The following is a 25,772-nucleotide window of genomic DNA, read 5'->3' on the forward strand; positions in this document are numbered from 1 at the left end:
GTCTAGGCTCAGAGACTATCATAGGCTCTTAGAGCAGGAAGATGTTACCCTAGCAAGATGTGTTACGGTAAATCCAGCGGAGAATTTGCCAACCCCAGAAGACGGTGAGCCACACGATTGTGTTCATGAAGCAGAGAAATACTCTAGACTTAGATCGGATTTACAAGCCCTCCCATTGCATGTGGTGGACTTGGAGTATTGGACCGATGGGTCTTGTTATCGTGTGGGCGATAAATTAAGGGCCGGCTATGCGATAGTAAAAGCCCAAGGAACTGGATTTACAGTGGAGAAGGCTGAAGAGATACCACAGCCTGCATCTGCACAACTTGCTGAGCTGGTGGGGTTAACTGAAGCGTGTTTGTTGGCAGAAGGGAAGCGAGTGACGATATATACTGACTCTGCATATGCACATAATGTGTGCCACTTGTTTGGAGCAGTGTGGAAGAACCGAGGGTTTAAGAAAACGGATGGTTCGCCGATACAGCATCACGCCCAGATCATGAAATTGTTGCATGCTATGATGAAGCCTAAAGAAATAGCAATAGCTAAATGTGCGGCACATAAGAAGGATGCGTCAAGGGTTTCACAAGGGAACAGAGCGGCTGATGAAGCTGCAAAAGCAGTCACTGGAGCAGATAAATTGGGCAAAGTTCTTCTCGTCACGCATGAAGTGAACTTGGAAGACAAAATTACGCTCAAAGATGTGATTTTAATGCAGGAAGCTGCTCCTGAAATGGACAAACAGTTGTGGCTAGACCGAGGTGCCACCCGAGATGCTACTGGACTTTGGAGAAATCATGAGGGGCTGGTATTATCACCTCCAGACCTGTTGGGTCTGATGATTCAGGAGGCGCATGGCTTAGCTCACGTTGCAAGGGGGGAAGTGAAGAGAAAGATCACGAAAGAGTATGGGTTTTGGGCACCATGTTTGCTTGAACAGATTGATTATGTCATAGGCAGGTGTACTATTTGTCTGAAAAACAATGTTCGGAGGGGAGTGCCGGTTCCTCCTGGCCACATCCCAACTCCAAGAGGTCCGATGCGGGAACTAGTTATAGACTATGTTGACATGATAAAACCGATTGAAGGGAAAAGGTACATGCTAGTCGTGGTGGACAGATTTTCACGATGGCCTGAGGCCTGTCCAACAAAACGAAAGGATGCTCAATCGGTTGCCAAGTTCTTATGCAGAGAGGTCATAAGCAGGTGGGGACTTCCAGATCGAATATCCTCAGACAATGGGAAAGAGTTTGTGGATAAGACGGTGAAATTGATTTTGCAAAAATTAGGAATCAAACAGCGTCTTGGGGCAATCTATAGCCCACGTAGTCAAGGAATCTGCGAGAGAATGAATGGTGTTCTGAAAAATCGTATTGTCAAAATATGCCAGCACACGGGGTTAAATTGGATAGCAGCACTTCCATTGGCGTTAATGGTATGTCGCTCTAGTGAGCTCCGCGATTTACATATGACACCTCATGAGTTGGTTACAGGAAGACTGATGCCAACGCCTTGTCTGCGGACAAGTGGGAAAGGTCCAAGTTTGGCCCTTTTAGAAGATGAAATGCAAACGTATGTTACATACATGGTTAATCTACATAAAAGAATATCCACATATGTGTCTGACAGGCAAACTAAGGAGGAGGTGCAGGAGAAGCTCGATGAGCAAAAAAGGATCACAGTGCAACCTGGAGACAAGGTGTTCGTGAAGGTGTTTAGACGGAAGTGGTATAACGAACGCCGTGAGGGACCGTTTGAAGTGGTTCGCAGTACTGGAACCGCGGTCCAGGTTAAGGGGTCTCCTACATGGTATCATTTATCACATTGTGTTAAAGCACCAAGTGAAGGGGCGCCACATTCACTGATTCAAGATGTTGAAGGCTCAAGAGAGCCCGAAGTCAATGTGGAAGAACACACACCAGAGAGGGAGATGCATGAAAATCCCCAGAGTCAGAACTCAGAAGGAGAGATCACCCAGGTTGTGGACAATGTTGATGTTTCTGTACACATTCCTGATGATGCCAGAGATGACTCGGCAGTTGATGGACAGGACAGAAGATTTAGAGACATTGTCTTTCAACATGTCCCAGACCCAGCAGGACCTATTTCAGTTGCCTGCAAAGCGTCAGAGATATCAAAGGGCGGTGACTCCGCTGCAGGACAACCCAGGGATCCAGTTAGACCAAGGAGCCCGAGACCAGTTAGGAGAAGAGTCAAACCAGACCGTTATTAGAACCAGGGTTGAAGCAACCTTGGGAAAGTCAGTTCGGCTTCCATGTCAGTGTACAGAAGAAAATAGTGGTAAAGGGAAACTCAGAGTTCAGTGGGAAGATAGCCATGGTAAGATCCTAGATCTGTCAGAGACAGCACCATTAGGGAAATATACATTAGTTAATGACAAAAGGAGAGCGAAGGTTGAGGGAGACTGTAGTCTCTATGTATATAAGCCTCAACAGGAAGATCAAGGTGATTACAGGTGTTCTTTTTACGATCGACGTATTGGAAGTGAGCGGTCCGAGTTAGGATTTGTAGTTCGCGTGGTGTATCTAGTGATACTAGGGGGGAATAAAAGCATAGACCCCCAAGAGGTTGGGGAAACAAGAGAATTAACAACTATGACATCAACTCTCCAGATGAAAGCTGGACAGATGGAAGAGAAATCTACTCCTTCAATGGCAAAAGCTATTGGAAGTATAAATGCATCACATGTAACTACAAAGGCGCCTCAGGTGATATCTATAACGTCACCTCCTTTGAGTACTGTGATCAGAGCTAGGTTAGGAGGAACAGTTTACCTTCCTTGTCAATGTGGGAGATGGAATAATGGAGGGAACTTGTTTCCCAAATGGGAAAATAGTCGTGGTGAAGATTTGTTGTTGACAAGACCTGACGATGACGTTGTGCCTCGTGGTCAGAGGAAGTATATTTTGTTTAATGAGGTTAGGTGGATAAAAATTAAAGATGATTGTTCCCTTGTCCTGCGTAACGTTACCCGGGAAGACGAAGGAGAATACATGTGTTCTTATGAAGAACCGGAGTTCAAATTTGTTCCATATCATAATTATTGGATCACAGGTCGTGTGACTCGTAGAGTGTCACTCCTGATAAAAGATTTGGGGCCTATTGAAGTTGCTATGGGTACTAAAGAAGTTCAGAAACAATTTACTACAGTAACCACTCCAAAGGTGATTAGTACACAGATAAAGCTTGTTACATTAGTTCCAAAAACAACTAAGAATGTTCATACACCTACTCTGGCTACTACTCTAGTTATGACTTCAAAGGGGATGAATGCTACAACAGCGACGACATCCGTGGCATCTACGACATTTGTAAATACAACGCAGATATCTAATATGACATCTTGGACCTTTAAGGATGTGACTAATGTACTCCAGAAGCAAATGTCAAAAATAGAGCCTAGCGTGAACAGCAGTAATGACATTGTTGAAGTTAGAGAACAGAGGATAGAAGAGAAGTATGTAGAGTCATCTATGACAGCCCAGAGGACTAGTTTAAACATAGATGAAACCTTTGTTGACTCTGATCAGACACCAGAGTACATGATGGATCATTACCATACAATACAAAAGAGAGACACTAAATGGAAGGCATTTGGGTTTGATCCTTCAGTGTTACAAATCGCAGACCCTTGGGCAGGTAGGAACTTATGGTTTCAGCAAGTAACCCACTCCGTAAGATCGGTTGTGAAAACGGATGGTCCGTGTCTGGTGAAAATCCGATCGCCAAGCTCATGGCCTTCGATTTTAGAGACTATACCAGAACCACTAACCACTATGTGTCAAAGTTATGCATTATCATGGCTCTTGTATCAACAGCAATCATCAGTGGATAAAGTGATGGCTTTAGCAATGAACCTTTTTAAGCCTAGATTGACTTGTTCTTGGTTGGCAGAATTACCATATGTAAATGTACTTGATCAGCATGAAGATATCAGAACAGCGGTCCCTGATATAATGGAGGTGACAGCAGTAGGAGCTACCAGCTGTTTTTGTTCAAATACAACTCATGAAGGGCCGGGAACGTTTATGGGGTTATCAGAGTGTGATAAATATATGATGGACTTGGGTAAAATGGAACGTGGGAATAGTAATGATTCGTATGAAGCATCTTTTCAGGTACCACAACACAAAGAGAAGACAATTTTAAGGGTACATAATCAGATATTGCCGGGGAATGTGACTATAGGGAATTTCAAGGATATTTGGTGGGTCTGTGGTAATAAGGCATACATATTTCTACCATATGGGTGGACAGGATGCTGTTATATGTCACTGTTGAAACTTCCATATGAGGTTCTTACTATCCAGAAGGGAGTAGGGCCAGAGGGGGTCCAATCTGATGTCGCTTCAAGTAGTAGGAGAAAACGTGAGTTGGCACAGTTTCACAAGTTGGAATCCTTCCATTGGAGAATAAGTTTAGGAGAGAAGTGGGGTATAGGATTTTTTCCGTGGTATGGTGTGACATTCTTAGCAGATCACATCGACAACATTACCTACACCTTGCAAGGCTTTGCGAACGAAACCATAAGAGGTTTCGAATTGTTGTCAAACACCCAGAGAAGTCACAGACTGACGTTGCTGAAACATGACATGGCTCTTGATTATATTTTGGCCAAACAAGGGGGCTTATGTGTTGCTTTAAATTTAACAGGAGATGCCTGCTACACTTTGATTCCTGATAGTTCTGATAATATGACTAGTGTCATAGGGGCATTGAAGCTCATAAGAGATGCGTTTGGCCCATCAGAAGACGCGGGATGGTCTGCAAATGCTTGGTTACAGGATAAATTGGGGCCACTAGGGGCAGTGTTAGTTCAGGTTTTGGTAGCGCTCGTTCTGGCGTTGTGTGTGATGTTTTGTTTTTGCACGCTGTTGTTGACCTTTGCAAAGGCTATGATAATTAGATGGGTTGGAGTTGTGCTGCCCGGCGAGCAAACGCTGATGCCATTATTACACGAAGCTGACACGGACGGGGATGAGGATGACGCAATAAAGATCGAATTGGTGGAGGAATATCCATTTTAAATATCTCATATGATTATAATCCTATTATTTACCTCTGTTTTTGCTTGCGTAGTTTGTAGTGTTGATTTTGTTTTGCTCTTTCGAGACTTTGTTTAGTCTCGAAGGGGGGATATGGCAACAAAGGAACAATATGATTTCTAATTTCACATTTTGACTTATATGATTTCTAATTTCACATTTTGACTTATATGATTTCTAATTTCACATTTTGACTTATATGATTTCTAATTTCACATTTTGACTTATATGATTTCTAATTTCACATTTTGACTTATATGATTTCTAATTTCACATTTTTACTTATAGAAGTGTTCTTATTCTGTGTTTGATGTTTTAATTTGTATCTGTTATGTATGCAAAAGATACTGGTTTTCTTTTCTTTCATTCTAGAACATATTGGGGGAAGACCACTGTGAGGGTGGTAGATTGTCAGGGACTCCGATGGGCTGAATGGATTCAGACATTTCAAACATGAAAATACGAATGGCCTGAAGAACTCTGAACGTGGACTGGCGATACAACATCCAGAGTCAAGACGTCATCGATACTATACCGGAGTCAAGGCTGCTGAGAAACTGCAGCGTTATATAGTCTTATGTCTTCTCTTAGATGGTACATTAGTATTCTTAAAAATGAATTGTCTTTTTTGTGTATTACATGCTTGGCAAGTGATGGTTTCTAAATATAATGGGACCTCAGATGTTTTCTTTTTCTCGATGTTTAGGGACAGTGGGGTAGGCAGGAAAAGGTCCATAGAAAGGTGCGATGGGTCGACCAGCCTGACTTTGGACATTGTCTTGTTTTAATTTGCTGAGAGTTCCATATGTATTTGCTTAAATCATTTCCATACACAAATTGCTAAATTTCCTCATTTCAGTGGTATGAAGTTCCACGTATGGTCGCCTTGGCAGAGGGACCGTGAGAGAATTTTCCTGTCTACATTGTTCAATGGATATTTCAAGAAAGATTAGCTGCCTGACAGGTTTTTCACTCTCACTTTTAGACTCCATACAGTTGTTTCAATGGTAAAAAGGGCGGGTTGTTAAATTTGTCATGTTAAATACACCTGTATGTATCTTCTTTTATTTTTTCGAGACTTTGTGTAAGTCTCGAAGGGGGGAATATGTGGTATATTTTCAAGTCTTGCACATGACCGAGCGGCCATAAGGGTAAACACATGGGTAAGAATCATAAGTGGAGAATATGGTCACAAGATATGACATGGGGCTGAAAGATAAATATGTAGGACAAAGGAGCCATGCATGGTTATGTAGGACAAAGGAGCCATGCATGGTTATACGCTCAGCTCAGCTGTTACATGCCATGGACCCGATATAAGGAGGCGAGAGAGCTCCGAAGGGAGGACTCTCAGATTTGACTTGAGACCTCCGGACGTTCTAGACGTTCGTTATGACATTTGTTGCTTGTTTGTAATAAACTCTATTATACCAAAAAGAACAGTGTCCGCGAAGCATCCTTCATCATCACTTCAACAGCACTGTCGCAGGAAAGAGACTACACCAGCTCTGTATGACTCACAGGGTAAACATGGCTTATTCCTCTCTGCTGCTGTTTATTCAGGATTTGAATGCATTCAGTATCAACCAGCGAGCGTATACAGTGAAGCCTGTATGTGGTGGATATTAAGAACTGTGCACAACACATTTACTTTAAACCTGAGTTAGTTTAGTGATCTTGCACAAATATCTTTTTTAAGTGAATTTAATGCTTATAATAACAGTAAATTACATGTGTTTAGAATCTGAATTATGTCTATTTGTTGAATTTATCCATTGCAAAACTCAGAGCATCATCTGGAACCAACCCTTCCAGGTGATTTTTCTGTTATTTTGTCCCTCTATGATTTATGAGTAACAGACTGTTGCTGTTGGGTGTTATTCTAGTGCTATAGATTTCCAGAGATTACGATTTCATGGTCCTTCTTGTCGAGCCACAATTTGTTTGTACCGCATAAAGTAGTCTGTCGTGTTTCTTTGCTAAACAGATACATGCCTCTTGTGTTTTTTTGATCAGAGTCAGATGCCCTCAGCAGGTCCTACATCTGGGAACGCTACTTTTGGCACCACAAGGATCTGTGATGCCGATGCGCCTGAGGGTGAGTCTGTCATCTCTGCTAGCACGGTGAGGTAGCACCGGCCCAACAGTGAGATGTTGGAAGAACTTACAACACAGCATCAAAGATTTATTCCTCACAAGTCAAGTCTATACTAAGAAAGAAAGGCAGGACAGTGTACACGCCAGCCGTTTCGTGTACAACACTGTTCAGTAATCTTTATCAGCGTTCATTATTCATTAGAGGGAATAATACCAAGGACAAACATTTACTAATGCAGCATACGTGGTCTCTGGCTGTCTCCATGCCAACGCTTATTACAGTAAATCAGCCATGAAAACACAAATGTATGAATGTTCATCATACCAGTGAGCTTTATCACAATAATTTATTCATTGGCCGAATGCTCCAGTCAGGCTCTTGTTGGTGGTGGAGCACATATGATTTAGTTATAAAGCCAGATATAGATAGATAGTTAGATAAATAGTTGTGTATATCGATCTAGATTTCGATCTACCTACCTACCTACCTACCTTTTCTTTCTTTCTGTTTTTTTTGTAACCTTTATTTAACCAGGTGAAACACATTGACATTAAGAATCTCTTTTTCAAGAGCGATCTGGTCAAGACAGGCAGCAGCACAAAAGCACAGGCAAAGACAGACAACCCAAAGGGAGACAAACAAATGAAAAAAACATAGTCAGGTAAATTTAAAAACATTTACATGTTGAGGAATCTGCTTCTGGTTCTTTCATTTTTGGATTTCAATGCATTCAACGAGACCAATTCACTGAGTTTCAAGCTCTTCTGCAACATAATGCACGAAAACCCTTTTTCCAATTTCCGTACAGCCATTTGGGACAGAAAGCATAAAGATGTCCTGAGAATGCAGAGAGTCCTGTCCATCCATCTATCTATCTATCTATCTATCTATCTATCTATCTATCTATCTATCTATCTATCTATCTATCTATCTATCTATCTATCTATCTATCTATCTATCTATCTATCTATCTATCTATCTATCCATCTATCTATCTATCTATCTACTTATCTACTTATCTATCTATCTATCTATCTATCTATCTATCTATCTATCTATCTATCCATCCATCTATCCATCCATCCATCCATCCATCCATCCATCCATCCATCCATCCATCCATCCATCCATCCATCCATCCATCCATCCATCCATCCATCTATCCATCTATCTATCCATCCATCTATCCATCTATCCAAGTTTAAAGGAAACAAACAAGATCATAAACATACTTTGATATATCGGTAATATCTCAGATTCCCTCCTATGTTTTCCCTCCTCAGTTCAACCACTTATACATTCAGACAATGACAGGTCTGTCTCTAACCTATAGGAGTTTTTAGACTCCTGTGCGTGTTTGTTTCTGTTAATGGACGTCTATTAGTGTAGGGAATAATTATTCTTTCATTGAAATGAATCAAGGCCAGTAGACGCAAAAATGACATTGCAATTAGAGTAGCTAATGAGTGTTGATGGGTTTAAATGTCAAATATGTCACAAATAATTAGAGTAACGTTTATGTGAATGCTGTTAAGTAGGAGTGGTTTAGTCTTACAGTTAATTAAATATTAAGCATATTTGATATTTCCTTATTATTATATATTTTCTTCCTCAGGATTACATATGTTTTGCTTAATTTGGTTGATTACAGTTGTTTTTTTACGGGACAGTTGAAGCAACTGTTGGCGAAACCCTCCATAAAAACTGCTACATTGACTGCATTTATATAGAGCGGATATTCAAAGCTCTTTACCATTCCCATTCACACACACATACTGGCACACCAATGCCAACTGGGGGGTCCTCCATGAAAATGACCTTATCGTTGTATTTGTTACTCAAGGAGGAGTTGTATGTGTCTTTGTGGCTATATTGTCAATGATATTATTTATAACATCTTTGGCTTCCATATGTTATTTCAGCATATTGTTTTATGCTAAATGCAGTACCTGTGAGGGTTTCTGGACAATATTTGTCATTGTTTTGTGTCGGTAATTCATTTCCAATAATAAATATATACATATATTGGCATAAAGGAAGCATATTTGCCCACTCCCATTTTGATAAAAGTATCAAATACTTGACAAATCTCCCTTTAAGGTACATTTTGAATGGATAAAAAAGGTGTGATTAATCACGATTAACTATGGACAATCAATCGATTCAATATTTGAATCTATTGACAGCCCTAGTTAAGATGACGTTGTCTGAAGAGTTCCCCTACAGCGTGTCACATTGCCATGAGGAGAAGCATGAGACTGTGGACCTGTTGTGGCAGGAAAGTTTTGAATGACAATGAGGCGTATGCCTGAATACAGCAAAGATGTTAGAGATAGGTTGGAGCCATTATTGACTTGGTTTCCATGAATAATTTTCACTTCACCCAACGGCACTGAAAATGCATCAGGACATGGTAAGACAGGCGGAAAATAGAAAGATAAAGCAGAGGGCAGGAGACTTACTGCAGAGATTAAAGGCAAGATATTATTTGTTTACAGTAATCTGATGTGTAGACACATACATTTATACCTGTGGGTACGCCGAACTGTTTTTATACATTATAGCAAATAGGCTTTGCCCAAATCAATTAGCTGTCTTGAATAACCTTGATGTTGAATCACTGTGAACTTTATTAAAGCTGCTTATTGTTATATTAGTTCTATCGAGGTTATAGCATAGGAAGAGGTGGCATACTGTTGGTTTTAGATAACTACAAGATTTTGTTCCCAAAGTCTTCAAGGTTGAAAAACTGATTTTGAATAGATTGCACAGAGTCTACTTTGTACCTATTCAGAGCACTGCAGTGCATATTCAAAGCCACATTGTATGACACACCATTTGTTATGGGCTTTTTCCATTTGAAAATGTGGTCCTATAATACAATAATACATTTTATTCTTGCAGCACTTTTCAAAACAAAGTTAGAAAGTGCTTTAAATAGTTGGAACAGGAATAAAAACATTTCAGGACTGCAGGACTTCAGACTATTGCAATACAATAACAATACAATTTGAAAAAATTTAAATAAAATACCAAAAAGTCATATAAAAGATAGAAGGCATACATTAAAAATTAAGGACATGTTTGGAAATAAATATAATAATAAATCAAATTTCTGGACAATATTTGTCATTGTTTTGTGCTATTTATTGATTTCCAATAATAAATATATACATACATTTGCATAAAGCAAGCATATTTGCCCACTCCCATGTTGATAAGAGTATTAAATACTTGACAAATCAATCTTTTAAGATACATTTTGGACAGATAAAAAATGTGCGATTAATTTGCGATTAAATATTTTAATCGATTGACAGCCCTAAAAGAAATACATTATCAAAAGAGTTATTTTTTTGTATGATTTTCTGTTGAAAGAAAGAACTGAAAGGTGCATCTTGATGGATGTGCTGACTGAATCAAGACAGAACAAGAAGTCATTAGCATATTTGGTTGGGCTTTCAGCAGTGCGTTTACTTCATAGTTGGTGACCATGTCAGGGTTACAACATGGAAGTGCTAATGGACTAATGTCTTTGACATTTGAAAGAAGTGTACCTCTTTAATAATAATAATAAACTTTATTTATATAGCACCTTTCATACAGGAGGCCATATTCTCATGAATCAGTGGCACAAAAGGCAGTCAGTGGTCAGTAGATGTTTTCAGATGAATTTATGTTTCTTTAGATATTAAAACATTTGTCACTATGTTGTCCATATACTGTTTCATGAAAACGTTATATCTAAAGACAACGATCCAGTCCCCTGTGCAATTACAACAGCTTTGACTAAAATTTTAAATAAAATAAAAAAATAAGATACATGATGTATTATTTTGTTTGCCTTTAATCACATTTATCGAAATGATTAATAAGATTACGTTCAATTAATCCCGCTATGTTTACACATGAAAATAATGCCAAAACTGACAACATACTGTACAGCAATTACATAAAACTGACAATCCCCCATAATACCCCTGTTTACACGACTATTCAGACAGAATTGTGGAAATTAATTGGCTTTATTTTTCGTTTGGTTGTTTGTCTTTCTCAAACAAATAATTTGTTTCCCGTCCTACAACTATCACATCACAGTTAACCCAAACAGACTCAGCCCTGATTCTGCTCCACTTCGTCATGTTGTTTATTGCTGCCTGGGAGCTTTATTGTATCTGACTAGAAGAGAAGTTAAAGATAGCTGCGGAAGTTGAGCTGGATTAAGTAGGTGAAATAAAATCAAACGTGTTGCTGGCGCCACAGGACCCTCAATTAATAAGAACAGAAGTCAGGTTTTGTCCAAGCAGTGTTCATTACTGAGGGCACATGTCGAAAGGATTGTGAGATCTGTTAATTCACACTGTTATACGAGGAGTAGGACTTGTGGTGCCACAGAAGGACAATGGCCAGTAGTATTTCTGTTCTCTTTTGACCAGCTTTCGGGACACTGATCCTATTTTGGCCATCATGGAAATGGTTCCTGCTTTCATGACAGCCGTTGTACCACCTGTCATGAGGGGGAGGAAGTGTCAAGCAGAGACAACACATGCGACTGAGAGGGAATACAATCAAAAGCTTATCGTCTGATATATACTGTAGAAAGGAACAGGTGAAATATTTAATGTGTGTGATGAAAGACTGCAACTCTTTCTTACGTAAAGCAGCTTTTTCCCAAAGGAGAGTGTAGATCACCAACCCTTGGTATGAGATGTTTTTTACAATGTCTGTAGCAGTGAAAAGGCAGGGAGAGGGATGGGTGGTGAGGACTAAATGGCTACGTACCAACCACCTCATGTAAATGTACCTCAATAATCTGTGCTGTGTGATCATTTCTACTGCAATTATATTATAATATATATAATACCAGGCAGCGTACTATATCTATGTGCTTTGTAAACATCTAAATAGTATTCTCCATGCCAAGTTGCCTGGGAGATTTTTTTTTTTACCGTAGCATGACCAAGAGATTCACAAACATGGATATGAATTGACATTCACACATTCTCTAGATTTCAGGCTCCTCGCTGTGGATGTGAGAAATAAGAACAGGAGAGGGAATACACTGTGGTAGAAAATGTCATCAGATGTAGACCAGGATCACATTTTTATAACTCTCAGTGTGACACCGGATCAAACCACAGCTAAGGCAAGAGAGGGTACAAGTCTAGCTGGTGACTGATTGGCCGGTTGGTCGCAGTGATGTAATGACGCTAACGTCTTGATGAGCAGGTGCTCGGTGCCAAGCTCTCCATTATCTACTCTAAGGTCATTACCACACCATTACTCATTTGGAGTGTGTCCTCGAATGGAAATTAATCCTCAGGAATTAGTTGCCGCGGCCTCAGACAACCTGAACTCTGAAGTCTTCTTCAGTGTGTGATTTAACGCAGGCTGTAAAGGTATTTTAAGGAAAAGAAGAGTGTCTGTTCTGTTTGTGCATTGATGGAAGTTCTGTTCTCTGGACCGCCGAACAGTAGCCAGGCTGTTCTCATACACTGTTCGTAGCTACAAAAAGTAATGCTCTGCAATTTGTATACATCCCACAAAATCAATTTGTATGTAATCCACTTAATTGTGAACCAGGAAGTATTAAGAGAGACAAACGGCATGCAGGGAGGAGGTCAGGGTCGGTCAAAAAACACTGGACTTTCGCCCAGATCGGTGTTCGTACTCCGCGTGAAACCAGAAGTCAACATTGTTTTATTTCTCACGGAACTCCGTACTTAGGATACGCCACATCCGGAGTTACTTTAACTCAAACCACGATCTTTTCCTAAACCTAACTAGGGAGTTTTGTTGCCTAAACCTAACTAAGTCGATCTTTTCCTAAACCTAACTAAGTAGTTTTGTTGCCTAAACCTAACTAAGTCGATCTTTTCCTAAACCTAACTAAGTAGTTTTGTTGCCTAAACCTAACTAAGTCGATCTTTTCCTAAACCTAACTAAATTGTTTTGTTGCCTAAACCTTACTAAGTAGTTTTGTTGCCTAAACCTAACCAAGTCGATCTTTTCCTAAACCTAACTAAGTAGTTTTGTTGCCTAAACCTAACTAAGTCGATCTTTTCCTAAACCTAACTAAGTTGTTTTGTTGCCTAAACCTAACTAAGTAGTTTTGTTGCCTAAACCTAACTAAGTCGATCTTTTCCTAAACCTAACTAAGTTGTTTTGTTGCCTAAACCTTACTAAGTAGTTTTGTTGCCTAAACCTAACCAAGTCGATCTTTTCCTAAACATATCTAAGTAGCTTTGTTTCCTAAACCTAACTATGTAGTCTTGTTGCCTAAACCTAACCAAGTTATTTCTTGTTAAGACAGAATTTTATTTTGAAAAGACTGGAGCGGAAATTGACACATGCATCACGTGTTGCTGGATATTTGAAGGAAACTGCACAAAAAAAATTAGGAATAACTTTTCGTAAGATATCATGCGGCTTCCTCCTTATTCTAGCAGCTGTTTACTTTAGCCGGGGAAAGTTTCACTGTAGTCCATTTCAGTTTATATCCATTCTCTCTCTCGAGCCATTGACACAAGCTTGAACCCATTCAGCTCTAAATCCAAGTTTGGTTTAAGTATATTCAATCACTTCATTTTGAACTTCTTTTAATAAGTAATTTTATTAATGAATGAAATTGTATTAGATATTCTGAGGAATTCTCGGCATTAGACAAGGCTGCTTTTTCAAATTATTCCTACCACCAAGATGCTCACGCTGCTGGTCGTGGTGGGCGAGTTGCTTTGATCATAAACTCTGACTTGCATCAAAGTTCTTCTACATTTTCCCTCTACCCTCGCCAGAAAAGAAGTTAGTTTTTTTCATGTACGTGAACTTAGCACCCTCTTGGATGATATGATAATAATTGTGCTATTCATTTATTTTTGTATCTTTCTGATTGATAATTGTCTAATTGTTTAGGATCCATTTAAATGGGCCTTCATCTCACTCATTCATTTGATTTTATTCCATTACGAGCGCTTCCATCATAGATTTATCTGTCTTCAGTTGTCCATTTCTAATGATCACTCCCTCACCCAAGAAATTAACTGTCTCCTCTGTTGTTTATCGCCGCTGTGTTAACGCCTCCATCATCACATCTGCAACTCCCATTATTGGTTACATTAGTTCCCTGGACGGTCTGACCAACGATCTTAATGACATTCTGTGCGCGGCACTCCTCCTGATTTCAATTTCTTCCCAAAACCAAAAGATTCTCTTGAGTGAAATTTGTGTCAGATTCACTAATAAACCCTGTGCATTGTGTGTACAGCAAAGGCATATTACAAAACCAAAGTGTGTCAACAACAACATCATTTAATATGGAATGGTATGCTCAAACACTTTTGCAGCAATAGAAGTTTATTTCACACTTAATATCGATAAATCCAACCCCAGGTTTTGACGCAGTAGCTCAATTTACCGATAAATGCCCTCCGGGTCATCGCTCCAGTTTTCCTGCTGATGATTTTCTTGTTCCTTTTCACCGTTAAGGTCGACACTATTAGAGGTAAAATTATAAATGTGATGGTATAAGACGCCTCAAGCACCGCCTCATTCTGTATAAATGTCTTTAAGCTAAATTTTAACCATGAGCAGAGTCCAGTTTTTACCCTTAGACGACATCTGACATCATTTTTTAATTTGAATCCCTGTGATGAAAGGAGTGTCTTCACACTATGGACTGCTGTCTGTTTCCTAGCAACTTGCCAGTTTTCACAGCATTGTTTTAAAGAGCTTCAGGGGGAAGACGGTCGTAATTTTATGTGTTGCCTCCGAGATGTCAGGTGCCCAAGCAATTTTCAAAAGGAGGCTCCCTGAACCCCAACACAAATTAATAGTAATTTTCTTTGTATCAAGGGGATCGTCATCAATTTGCATTACAATGGAATATGTCAATCAAAAGTTATTCTCTTGAAAGAAAATAATATACATCTTATAATCCACAGACACAAACTTTTAAAGGAAAATACAGTTTCAAAGTATATCCGGAAATGTCCCAAAAGACGTCCACCACGGTGAATTAAAAACACTTTCTGATCAAGATTGGGCTTTAAAGAAGTTTAAATAAAATGATACTCTTTGCTTAAAGCTGCTCTAATCAGTACAGTGTAAAATAACGGAAATTTTCCGGCAGCAGGGGCGCCAGAAAATGTCTGTTAAAAACCTGAAAAATACTGTCTGATAATTAACATAAATAAACTGTAAAAAAAAACAGTAATTATCTTTATATAATTAGCCTTTATTTCTGTAATTTTACAAGAAATATTTTACTTTTAACATATATTTATTGTTAGAATAGCCATACACCGTAAATCTAAGACCATTTACATATAAATCACAAATGAAACATGTAATTTTACGTTGCAAAAGCCCAAATTTACATTAACTCAGAAGTTTTGCAAAAGAATCTGTATATTTACAAGAAATATTTTTAAAATTCCATGAAATCCTTTTCTTCTAACATTAATGAATTGTTAAAATAGAGTCATAGACCTCTAGAAAACAGAAAAATTATCTTTAAAAATGATCAAGAAAAGCTTAAATACAGATAATTACGATTGTGATTACAAAAAATACTGTAAATCTAAGACCATTTACATATAAATCACAAATGAAACCTGTAATTTTTACTTTTTTTTTCTGTCATTTTGAAATACAGACAAAAAATGTAAAATTTCTTGAAAAAAACTGTAAAAAAAATGTTGTTTTTTTACAGTGTACTTTTCACCTTTTTTCCCCCACAAAAGCGCTCTGATAGACCCACTGTACACTACCTGCCCAGCACTTAACAGCAGACAGGTGAACATAGTGGAGCATTTAGCAGCTAAAGAGCCAGACATTTCCCTCAGGAGCTGGTGGACACCAAAAACACGGATGAAAGGAGAGTGAATATTGGATGTACATCCGCCAGGACGCCTGAAACCAGACTCCAAATAACGTTAACAAGTTGTGTGATTGTCTGATGTCCTGTGTTGCTACTTCTAATGGTCTCAGTTTCAGAGGCGTAGCTGCATCCCCACATCTTAAAAGTACTTTAGTGAGGAATGTAATTTGCTGTAGAAAACATAACCCACGTTGTAAATAGACGTCATTTTCTTTTCTCTGCTTCCTGTTGGTATAATCAGTGGTTTAGGTCCTTTTGCATCTGGAGGCCTTGAGTGCGGCTCAAATGGATTTTTTCTCTGCAAGTGAAAAAAATATGATTTCACACAGCGAGAAGATGCTTTTGGTGAACATTCATCAACAATATGAAAAAGCCAGAGATTTAAAAAAAAAAAAAAAAGTCCTGTTTGAAGGAACATCAGCATCCTCAAAGGACATTGGAATGAAAGTGCTCTGTTGCTTTTCAGATGGAGAGAAAGTAAAAGCATACCGTGTAGGAACACAAGTGCTTGCCGATAGAGAGGCTTTCACAAAGAACACAATGTGTGTGTGTTTTATGCATGTGTTTTGGATGCAGAGATGAAAGTTATACATAATGCATCATGCTACACGGGGCAGCACTCACCCAGGGTATCATGAGTCAAGGTGAAATTGCCTGCACTCCCACACTGCCCCCTGCTCTTATCGGAGAACGGTAATGATTTCAAGGTGAAGTGGGTCAGTGGTGTACATGATAATATATTTAGGCAGACCACTGTAGTGAACCATCTGTAGGTCCCACTCGGAGACCCGCAATTCAGGTGAGCAGCTGGAGAGCTGCAGATGGCTGAGAAGAGGGGGTCACGGGGATGAAGATAGACTTTGCTTCTTCTATTATCTGTTGATCCTGGTGAAGTACAAGCAGATTGGTGGTGCATCTTCAGAGCTGCCGTGGGTTTCAACTCTCGCTTTAATGAATGTATCCTAAACCACACCGAGGTATCGCTGCGTTACCTTGACGTCGTGTAGCTCGGTGTAGGTCTGATTGTGCTGTTTCGTGGGGTTCAAGTCAGTGTGAAGAGCTGTGTAAGAAACAGTGTGATAGGAGCAGCTCAGCGGGGTTAGCGCTAATGCTCCAGATGGCTCTCTAACATAGCCAGACAGTGCATTTTCGTCTTCACTTAAGCTTTTGTGGACTTTCTCTCTCGCCTTGTTCTGTTGAAATTATACAAGTCTGATTAGGGAGTATATTGAAATATATATTTTTTTCCTTTTTATTGCTTCAGTGTGCATGGCTAAGCTAATTAAAACATGTGATCTGAAGGGAAAGAATTTCTTCTTCCCTTTTTCTTCCTGTGTCTTCACACAAGAAACAATTGGAGCAGTGAAGAGAGACCCAGACCCTGCGCGCATATCATTGGCACTTTCCGCATTTGACGTCATCAGCATTTCCCCACGCCTGCCAATACCCATTCATGCACATAAAGGGGAATGACTCAGCTTAAGAATATCATTCCTGCCGTCTATCCCGGTCAGATCAATAGCAAGTTCTGTTAAAAGCTGAAGAGCCAAAGACTCAAAAGGCGATGTCACGAGCACAAAGCACAGAGCTGCTCCGCGGACAAAGAAAGCTATTGGATTTTTATAAGCAATAAACTAGTTTTTGGTTTTGATGTGTTTATATTCATGATCACAGAGCTTAGTCAATAGAAATTGAGCTGGTCTTGGTCATAGTTCACTGCAGAGTAGAGTTTTGTTTGTTTGAAAAGTGCAGAAATCAATGATAGGTTCAAATAGGTTCATGAAATGGATTACAGCTGTATTACATTTTCACTTTTACTCTGTTTTCCCAACTTTGTTTATTAGTTTTCACATTAAAAAGCTAACATTTTGTGTATATGTAAGTACAGGAAAACATTTTTCATGTTTTTTTGTTAAGGAAACAGACAAACAAAATCAAGTATAATAAGATAATCCCCATATTAAAAATACTACTAATAATAAAACAAAATCAAGTATAATAAAATAATACCCATATTAAAAAATACAAATAATACAGCTACTAATAATAAAAAAACAAAATCAAAAATAATAAGATAATCCCCATAATAATAATAATGATAATAAAAAAACAGAAGAAAAAACAAAAGGTATGTGTTTGTATGTGTGCCTGGCGGTTTATAGTAAACAAATTCTACAGCAAATGATGAAAACAAACCATAACCTCACAGCTGCTCAAGCAGATATATAATGAAAGGTTGCCATATGCTGCTAAAATTATCCTTCGGTCCTCTTAGAGCAAATCTTATCCTTTCTAGCGTCAAAAATTGTAGTTTACTCTTTTCACTTTTGAACAAATTTTCTTTTGGTACTGTAAATAAGCAAGTAAACTGGCATGAACATCACAGCTAAACAGAAATGTTCTCTTAACTGGCTTATTCGTGATCATGGCTGCACTTAGTTGTAGGATACCAAAGGCCAATGCAAACAGTTTCAGCAAGACACCAGTCAGAAAGCAGCCGTTGTTACTAATTAAAAGGTAACAATGAGATATCTTCAACATATTTTGAAGTTAGTATGAGCCAAACATATACAATATTCTGATTTTTTTTAGATCTTATTGAATGTTCTACAGTGCAGTACATGCATGTCATGAATTTCATTTGAAAATTGCACTTCACATAAAAATCTGTAGAGCTTGAGAGGGTCCAAGTTGCATACCCCTTACTTCATCAGAGAATCAGGGTTACATGCATAACCCATGACCTACGGTTCACTGTCTTCACAATTTGTTGGTGTCTTCTTGCGTGTCGCGCTTTTACCTTTTGCCTTTTCAATTTGTAATACTGGATATATTTGATGCAAGGCTCCATTAAATGTTACAACATCCCAGCTTTATCAACTGGTTAAGATATATTCACATTGACAGTGACATGGCTTTCCTCTCTTCAGAAGACCACTGGTCTTTTTTAGTTACAGTGACAAAATTGCCTGAGGCACTGCTCTGTGGAGTCAGTGGTGTACGGGGCCATCTGGCGTACCGGGACAAATCCCGGTGGGCCGCCGCATCGGTGGGCTGGTGGGCTGTCAAAAAGTCCATCAAGTTTTTACCGGCTGTCCGGCCCTGTCTGTACTGACCTTCTCCGTGTGCCTGTCATTCGGGGTGCGAATGAGAGCGTGTTCCAGGACTGCTCACCGGCCAGTCAAATTAGTTAAACTTGTGCCCACGTCATAGGCTCCGCTGTAGCCGACTCCATCGCTACCGTTGAAGCTGTAAAACAGTAGATAAATAGTCTTGAGCATCACAAGCTCTGCAAAATGACTTGTCTTACTATCAGAATTTGATCAATTTGGTCCGAATGACTGAATCATTTAATCTTTTTATTTCAGTAAGTAATAGTGTAAGAATCGTGCTGTTTTTATTTCTATGAAAGAAAGAACTAACAATAACAATTTCTGTAGTCAGTAGGGCTGTAACAAATAGTTCAAAACTTCATTCATAATGTTGACATTGTTTTTCTGACTTGTGTGATCCAAACATTTCCAATAACTCCAGAGCATTGTATTGCCAAAAGTCAAAATGTATTGAAAACAGATAGGTGTAATCATTTCCAAAATTCACAACATTTATCTGACAACATATTCTGCTTCAGTCCATATTTGTTGGCGTTTAGCCTTTCAAAAACAAATTTTTTTTTTTAATTTCTGTTTTTATTTCTGTATTAATGGGTAATTGGCTCTTTTCCCTTCCCTTTATAACACAGGTGTATAACAAGTGCCCCACTTGTGCAATTATAAATGCCGTTTAGCCATAGATGTGTCATGTTTTATTGCACTCTTGCTGTTTTTTCTGGATGGCAGTCCAACACGACAGAAAAGTTACTTCTCATATTTCTCTAAAGACAAAAAATCCTGTTTCCTCAGGCTGTCTGTCTTCTGTCCTTTCTTCACTCCTCTTTTACCTGAGCCCGATTATTCTTCTCTAAAGCTCACAAAGTCACTTTGTAAAAAAAACAAAAAAAAACTATTTTTTCGTACTTTCTATAATAATACCTTCTGTCCTTTCTTTCCTTCAAAGGTTTTCTGTATCAATTAATCAAAACTAGAATATGGCGGAGGATGTCTTCATCTTAGATAGTGTGATTTAGCAAAATTTTAATTAAAACATTTACTTTTTATAGGAGATGGGACTCTGGGCTTTGACTGTACTGGAGCTTAGTGGGACGCCCTAAGAACTGAAACAGTTTGCTGTCACTTTATTTCTTTTGGAGTTTTTTTCCCTTAAGATTTACAGATACTTAAAAGTGTGAAAGAAAAGAAAATTGAATCGAATCCGAAGCCGAATCCCACAGCCTTCTTCAGGAATGGTTTAGAAAGTGAACCTTGAGTTTGGAGTTTTTATGGCAGACATTTGTTCCCAGGGTCGAGAGTGAACCTCCGAGACAACAACAACATTTTAAATTCCGTATATTTGTGCATCCTGCTCATTTCCTTCAACACCACTTTTTGTTAACTTGTACTTAAATGTCTGTCAAACAAATACCTGGTGGAAAAAATACCAACCATATCGACCGTCTTGTGTTGAATACAGAAGTAAAAAATGCTGTTATCTTATAGATTAAATTCTCTAATGCTCATGTGTTTTCTCTCTTCGTTTCAGACGAGTGCACCGTGACCAGATCCTATCTTTTCCTCCACAAGTTCTGGTTCTTCAGCACCATCTACTACTTTGGTAACTGGGCCTTTATTGGGGTGAGTTTTCAAGGATGTAAATGGATGTGATTTTAAGCAGAGTGAGAATTACAGTTGAATGTTCTTAAAGAAAAAAAGCTCACACAGGTAAGACTTTTTGTTCATTATTGACAAAGATAGATTATTTTCTATCTTCTGTGCAATAAAACATTTACAGCAACAACATCTGTGAAACATTTAATTTAGCTCAAAAGCGGTTCAAGAGTATTTTTCTTCGGGGGGGAAAGAGTGTGAGAGCCGAAGCACATAATTTAATTTCTACTCAGAAAAAGGTTACTGGAAAATGATTTTTTCCGAGACTGCACACAGCTAATCTCCTCGGCAAAATATTTAATAGCCTCTCTCCTGGTGCAGTTGATGCATTCTATCGATCAAGTGATCCATATGAAATATTTCCTAATGTGTGCGCTTGCTTATTATTTTTAGGCTTTCCTCATTGGTCTGGTGGTGTCCTGCTGCAGAGGGAAGAAGTCTGTGATTGAAGGAGAAGTGGAGGCCGATGACTCAGACTTAAGTGATGATGAATATGTGCACTGAGAATCAGTATTCACACGGACGGGGGTTTGTAGATATTCCCAGCATCACTTAAAGGGACTAGAAAGTACAATTTCATAAACAAATAAATGGATGTCATAGTTTAATTTATTGTTTTTAAGGAGTTATTGCGGTGTTGTCTTGTGGAGTTGACGCATCCCTCCCCTTAATGAGACCGCTGAGACTGATTGTTGTGTCTTTCTCAGTCAATATTATTGATGACTTTGGGATTCTGGGAGTGTCCTCCAACTCAAATCCCACCTTGAGAATTCACTTATCAACAGACACTGAAACAAATTGGTCATTTTTTTTTATTGCGGCAGCAGAGACAGTCGTACACTTCTCCAAAAACTTTATGTCCAATCTTCAAGTTGGAGCTCGGACATACTTTGTACATTCTCGAAGCACTTTCTAGTCCCTTTTAAATGGTTACTTTAGGACAATATCTATAGTTGGCTCTAATATACCCTTTGCATCAACATTTGGAGCCTCCACAAACTGTTCTGCTTGCTTGTTTTTCTGAAAAGCTAATTGGTATAAAATAATGATTCTAAGTGTTGACAGCAGTAACATTTTCAAAATGTGTTTTGCTCGTTTTTGTCTGAGGTTAAATACAGTGCTAGAGAGTTTGCTGCTTTTTCCCTACACTTAGTCATTTGCAGTCTCAGACCATTATTTAAGTAAACGTTACTGTTCTTGCATACCTGCACTGTGTGAAATGTAAAGGACCAATTGCGGCTGTTGTGTTTCCAAGGCTTCAGTTATTCTTGGTTTTTAATGATATGGTTTTCAACAGCTTTTTGCTGTCTTTGTTGTAAGAACATTGTACAAATAGGGAAAAATTAATGAATCGAATATGGATGTAATTTTATTTTAATTAAGAGGTACTTCTTTTTTGCTCTAGAGTTTATAAACACCAGGCTTGTGACATAGATCTGGCTTATTTTCAGCTATGTTTAATTTTATTTACAGTGTATTTAGCAGTTTCAAAATGAATACAAACTGATCGTTTAATCAACAAACTGACAGATAATATTAATATGAATGACATGTTTTTAATTTGGAAACCAAATATGTGTGCCTCATGAATGTGTAGCACCACGATGGGCACACACTACTGTATATTCTACCCTTTAAATTAGCCTCACAGAAATCAGCCTGAATCTCACGAGTTTGGTTTTTGCTTTGAGATATTAGTCTGCGAACCTTCACTGAGAGAGAATCAGTGTTGCAGGAACTGTGGTCACATGATGACGACAGAAGCTGCATCACAAAGGTCAAAGGTCACATGTAGGTTTCACCTGTGATTGGTTGAAAAGAATGCTGTTGTGGAAGTTGTGTCAATGTTGAATGATGCCTGTATTTAAAGAAATAAAACCATTTTAAACACACGTCATATTTTCCAGTTCCAATTATTTTCTTTCATACGCAGGTATTCAATGAATGGTTAATATTTTAGCATAATATTTAGACTTTGTGTCACAGTTGTGTGGAATATGCACATCACAATCACCTGAGTGATGAATGTGTTTGTGTCTATTGATAGCTTGTTCTGCATCATGATGGTGATTTGACGATGCCTGACGAAGATCGAAACGTTGCACAATTAAACTTGCTGGGAGCTTTTAATACAGCGTGCAGATCTTTTGTATGATCCATTCCTAACCATCTCACGAGACTTTCACAAATAGTGGGTTACCACCTAGACCTAGACCTAGACCGAGCGGCTCACCGGAATAGATGTGACACACAAATGGTGCCTTCAAATGGGGTCGTGTTTACCGTGTTCACGAGGAGAGTCCATAAGAAAGCCCCTAGGGGCTTCTAGACGCCGATAGTGACGTTAATATTGCCGTTGTTTAGCGGCGATGTTCTCACGACTTAACCACTTGAACGTCAAGCATATCGTGTACACGACTTCCCACGTTGTAAACACGAGCTCACGAGTTTCATTTGAAGGCACCATAATTAATTTTATCAGTTACATCTGTGTTTACTTTGCAAAGAAATGTCAAAATGTCCGTAGTGAAAATGGACTATAGAGCAAGCTATGTGTGTTACAGATGTTTACAGGGGAAGTCACATTTTTTGTTATGTTTGTATCAAATTAGATTTTAATCACATAGTATCTGTATTCCACATTATTTATTCCTGTAATAGTACATATTGTTGTATTAATTGTTAGTGAGTACTATAGTGAGTTGGTTCTACAGTTTTAATTTCTAATGCCTCGTGTTTGAGTCAGATTTTTTTTATTACTAAAACCAATACAAGTCCTTGCAACACAGCATCAGTTCAGCCGGTTTCAAAACTGTCCGCAGCCATTTTTCATTAAATACCCCCCAAACATCTGATCATTTCTCATCTTGCTGTCTATAAAACATACAGGCTGTGTGGTTTCTGTCGAGTCTCCTCTTATGAAATATCTTTCTCTAACATAATATAATCTTGTAAGTGCCCTTTAATTCTGTTACGTATATACCATAAAATCTTCATTAGTAACTATAACAAGTGCTGTGTTAGAATTAGGACCACATGGTGATCAGATTTGACAATCTATTAAGGAGCTGCATCCATATAACCACAATCGGTAATTCAGTGAGTGAGAACGTGTATTCTGCTGTTCAAAGCTCAGGGTTTTGACACTTTTAGAGTATAAGGACATGTATCAAATGAAACTGACAGTTAAATACATCCGCTCTCGGATTAGCATATAACTAACTCGGTGCCTGCTTCGGATGGATTTGCATGAAATTTTGAGTGCATGTCCAATTAGAGATTTTGGTACGCATACCTTGTCATAACTATTGTGCGAGCCTGCTTTGAGTTAAGCCATTATGTGATATGCCACCCCCTCATACACTAATAAACCAAATAAGCCTTGAGCCAAAAACATGGAGCCCTAGAACTCTAGCAGAGGAGTGTGTGATCAACATGTCAGATCAGAGGATTTTTAGCTGTTCAGGGTGCAACTTTTCCTGTCATACCCCTTATTCAAAAGCCAAGTCTTGTCTCGTCGTTTCTTTCCTTCCTGCATCTCTTTTTTAGGCTTCTCTTCTGAGTTTGTTTGGGAACAGTGAACACATTTTATTGAATAAATGAATGAATTCAGCTCAGGAAAATATCAATATTGTTGCAGGGAGCTACAATATTAGTAAGATTAGTAGGGCCATGCATAATAGATGCATTTGATTTTGACACAATTTGTACAAAATTGTGTCATTTGTATTGGTGAACATGACCACATTTGCCTTAACTCAGGCTATTTAATGTTTTTGTGTACACATCATGGTTTTCTTGGATAACTGTTTACATGTATTACACGATGCAAGCAAGGAGAGATTTTAAACCTGCACACCTGATTGCTTTTGGTCTCAATGTTGCCGATCTCCAAAAACAAGGCACTAAACCAGGGTCTGCAACCTGAGCCTCCGGAGTCACATGCGGCTCTTGAGCCCCTCTCCAGTGGCACCCTGTGGATTTTTTTAAAAAAGAAATTAGTGGAAATGAGTGACTGTTTTTTTTGTTTACATTTTCAATTTTATTTGTCATTGTTGTAGAGCTATGGTACGACTGTACGGCGGAGTATTAGGGCCACATTGAGGAAAAAAATAAATCTGAGATTTCGAGAATAAAGTCATAAGTTTACGAGAAAAAAAGTCGTAGTATTGTGAGAATAAAGTCATAATATAAAGTGTTATTTTCTTTTTTTCTCGTAAACTTCAGACTTTTTCACATAATATTACGACTGTTTTTCTCGTAAAGTTATGACTTTATTCTCATAACATTACGACTGTTTTTCTCGTAAAGTTATGACTTTATTCTCATAACATTACGACTGTTTTTCTCTGAATATTCTGACTTTATTCTCGAAATCTCAGATGTTTTTCCCCTCGATGTGACCTTAATACTCCGTTGTACATTTGCTCTTTGGCCCTCACTGCATTAGACTTATACACTATATACTTAGACTATAAACTGTGTTACCTTCATCACAATGCTCAAATGTTTTGCGGCTCCAGACAGATTTTTTTTTTAATTATTTTTGCCTAAAATGACTATCTTTTGATAGTAAATGTTGCTGACCCATGCACTAAACCTTTAAGCCACCAAGGAAGCATCAATTTGAATACGTCCTAATTGGTATCATGCCTGACTATCCATCTAATTATCAGTTAAACAATGAAACATTTTATGTGATTATCTGATATCACAACTAAACTTAAAAAAATAAACCTAACCAAAAAAACTGCCCACTTTTTGGGCATCCGACAGTAAAAGTACATTTTATTTTTTACTGAGGCAGACCCTGTTTTCAAATAAGGCAGAGATGATTGTGTATGCTACTGTAGATATTACACCAAGAGGAATTGCAGAACTGTAGCCGGAGGGCTTTCTCACAGCAGACATTATGGTTTGTCATAGCAGGAGAAGCACAGGTGTTACTAATAACACTAACGACGGCT

The 25,772-nt window shown here is 38.5% G+C and overlaps 1 protein-coding gene across 1 annotated transcript in view; it reads left to right on the top strand.

Annotated features, from left to right (window-relative positions):
• lmbrd1 (LMBR1 domain containing 1) overlaps positions 1–22,698 on the top strand; it is a 76,444-nt gene extending 53,746 nt beyond the window's left edge. Inside the window, exons 14-16 of the mRNA XM_074646359.1 lie at positions 7,083–7,164; positions 20,681–20,772; positions 21,199–22,698. Of these exons, the coding sequence (XP_074502460.1) occupies positions 7,083–7,164; positions 20,681–20,772; positions 21,199–21,309 (285 nt within the window). The 3' untranslated portion in view covers positions 21,310–22,698. The remainder of the gene's footprint in view (positions 1–7,082; positions 7,165–20,680; positions 20,773–21,198) is intronic.
• The last annotated feature ends 3,074 nt before the right edge of the window (positions 22,699–25,772 follow it).

Source organism: Sebastes fasciatus, chromosome 9 (assembly GCF_043250625.1).
Source record: "Sebastes fasciatus isolate fSebFas1 chromosome 9, fSebFas1.pri, whole genome shotgun sequence".
Classification (NCBI taxonomy): Eukaryota; Metazoa; Chordata; class Actinopteri; order Perciformes; family Sebastidae; genus Sebastes; species Sebastes fasciatus.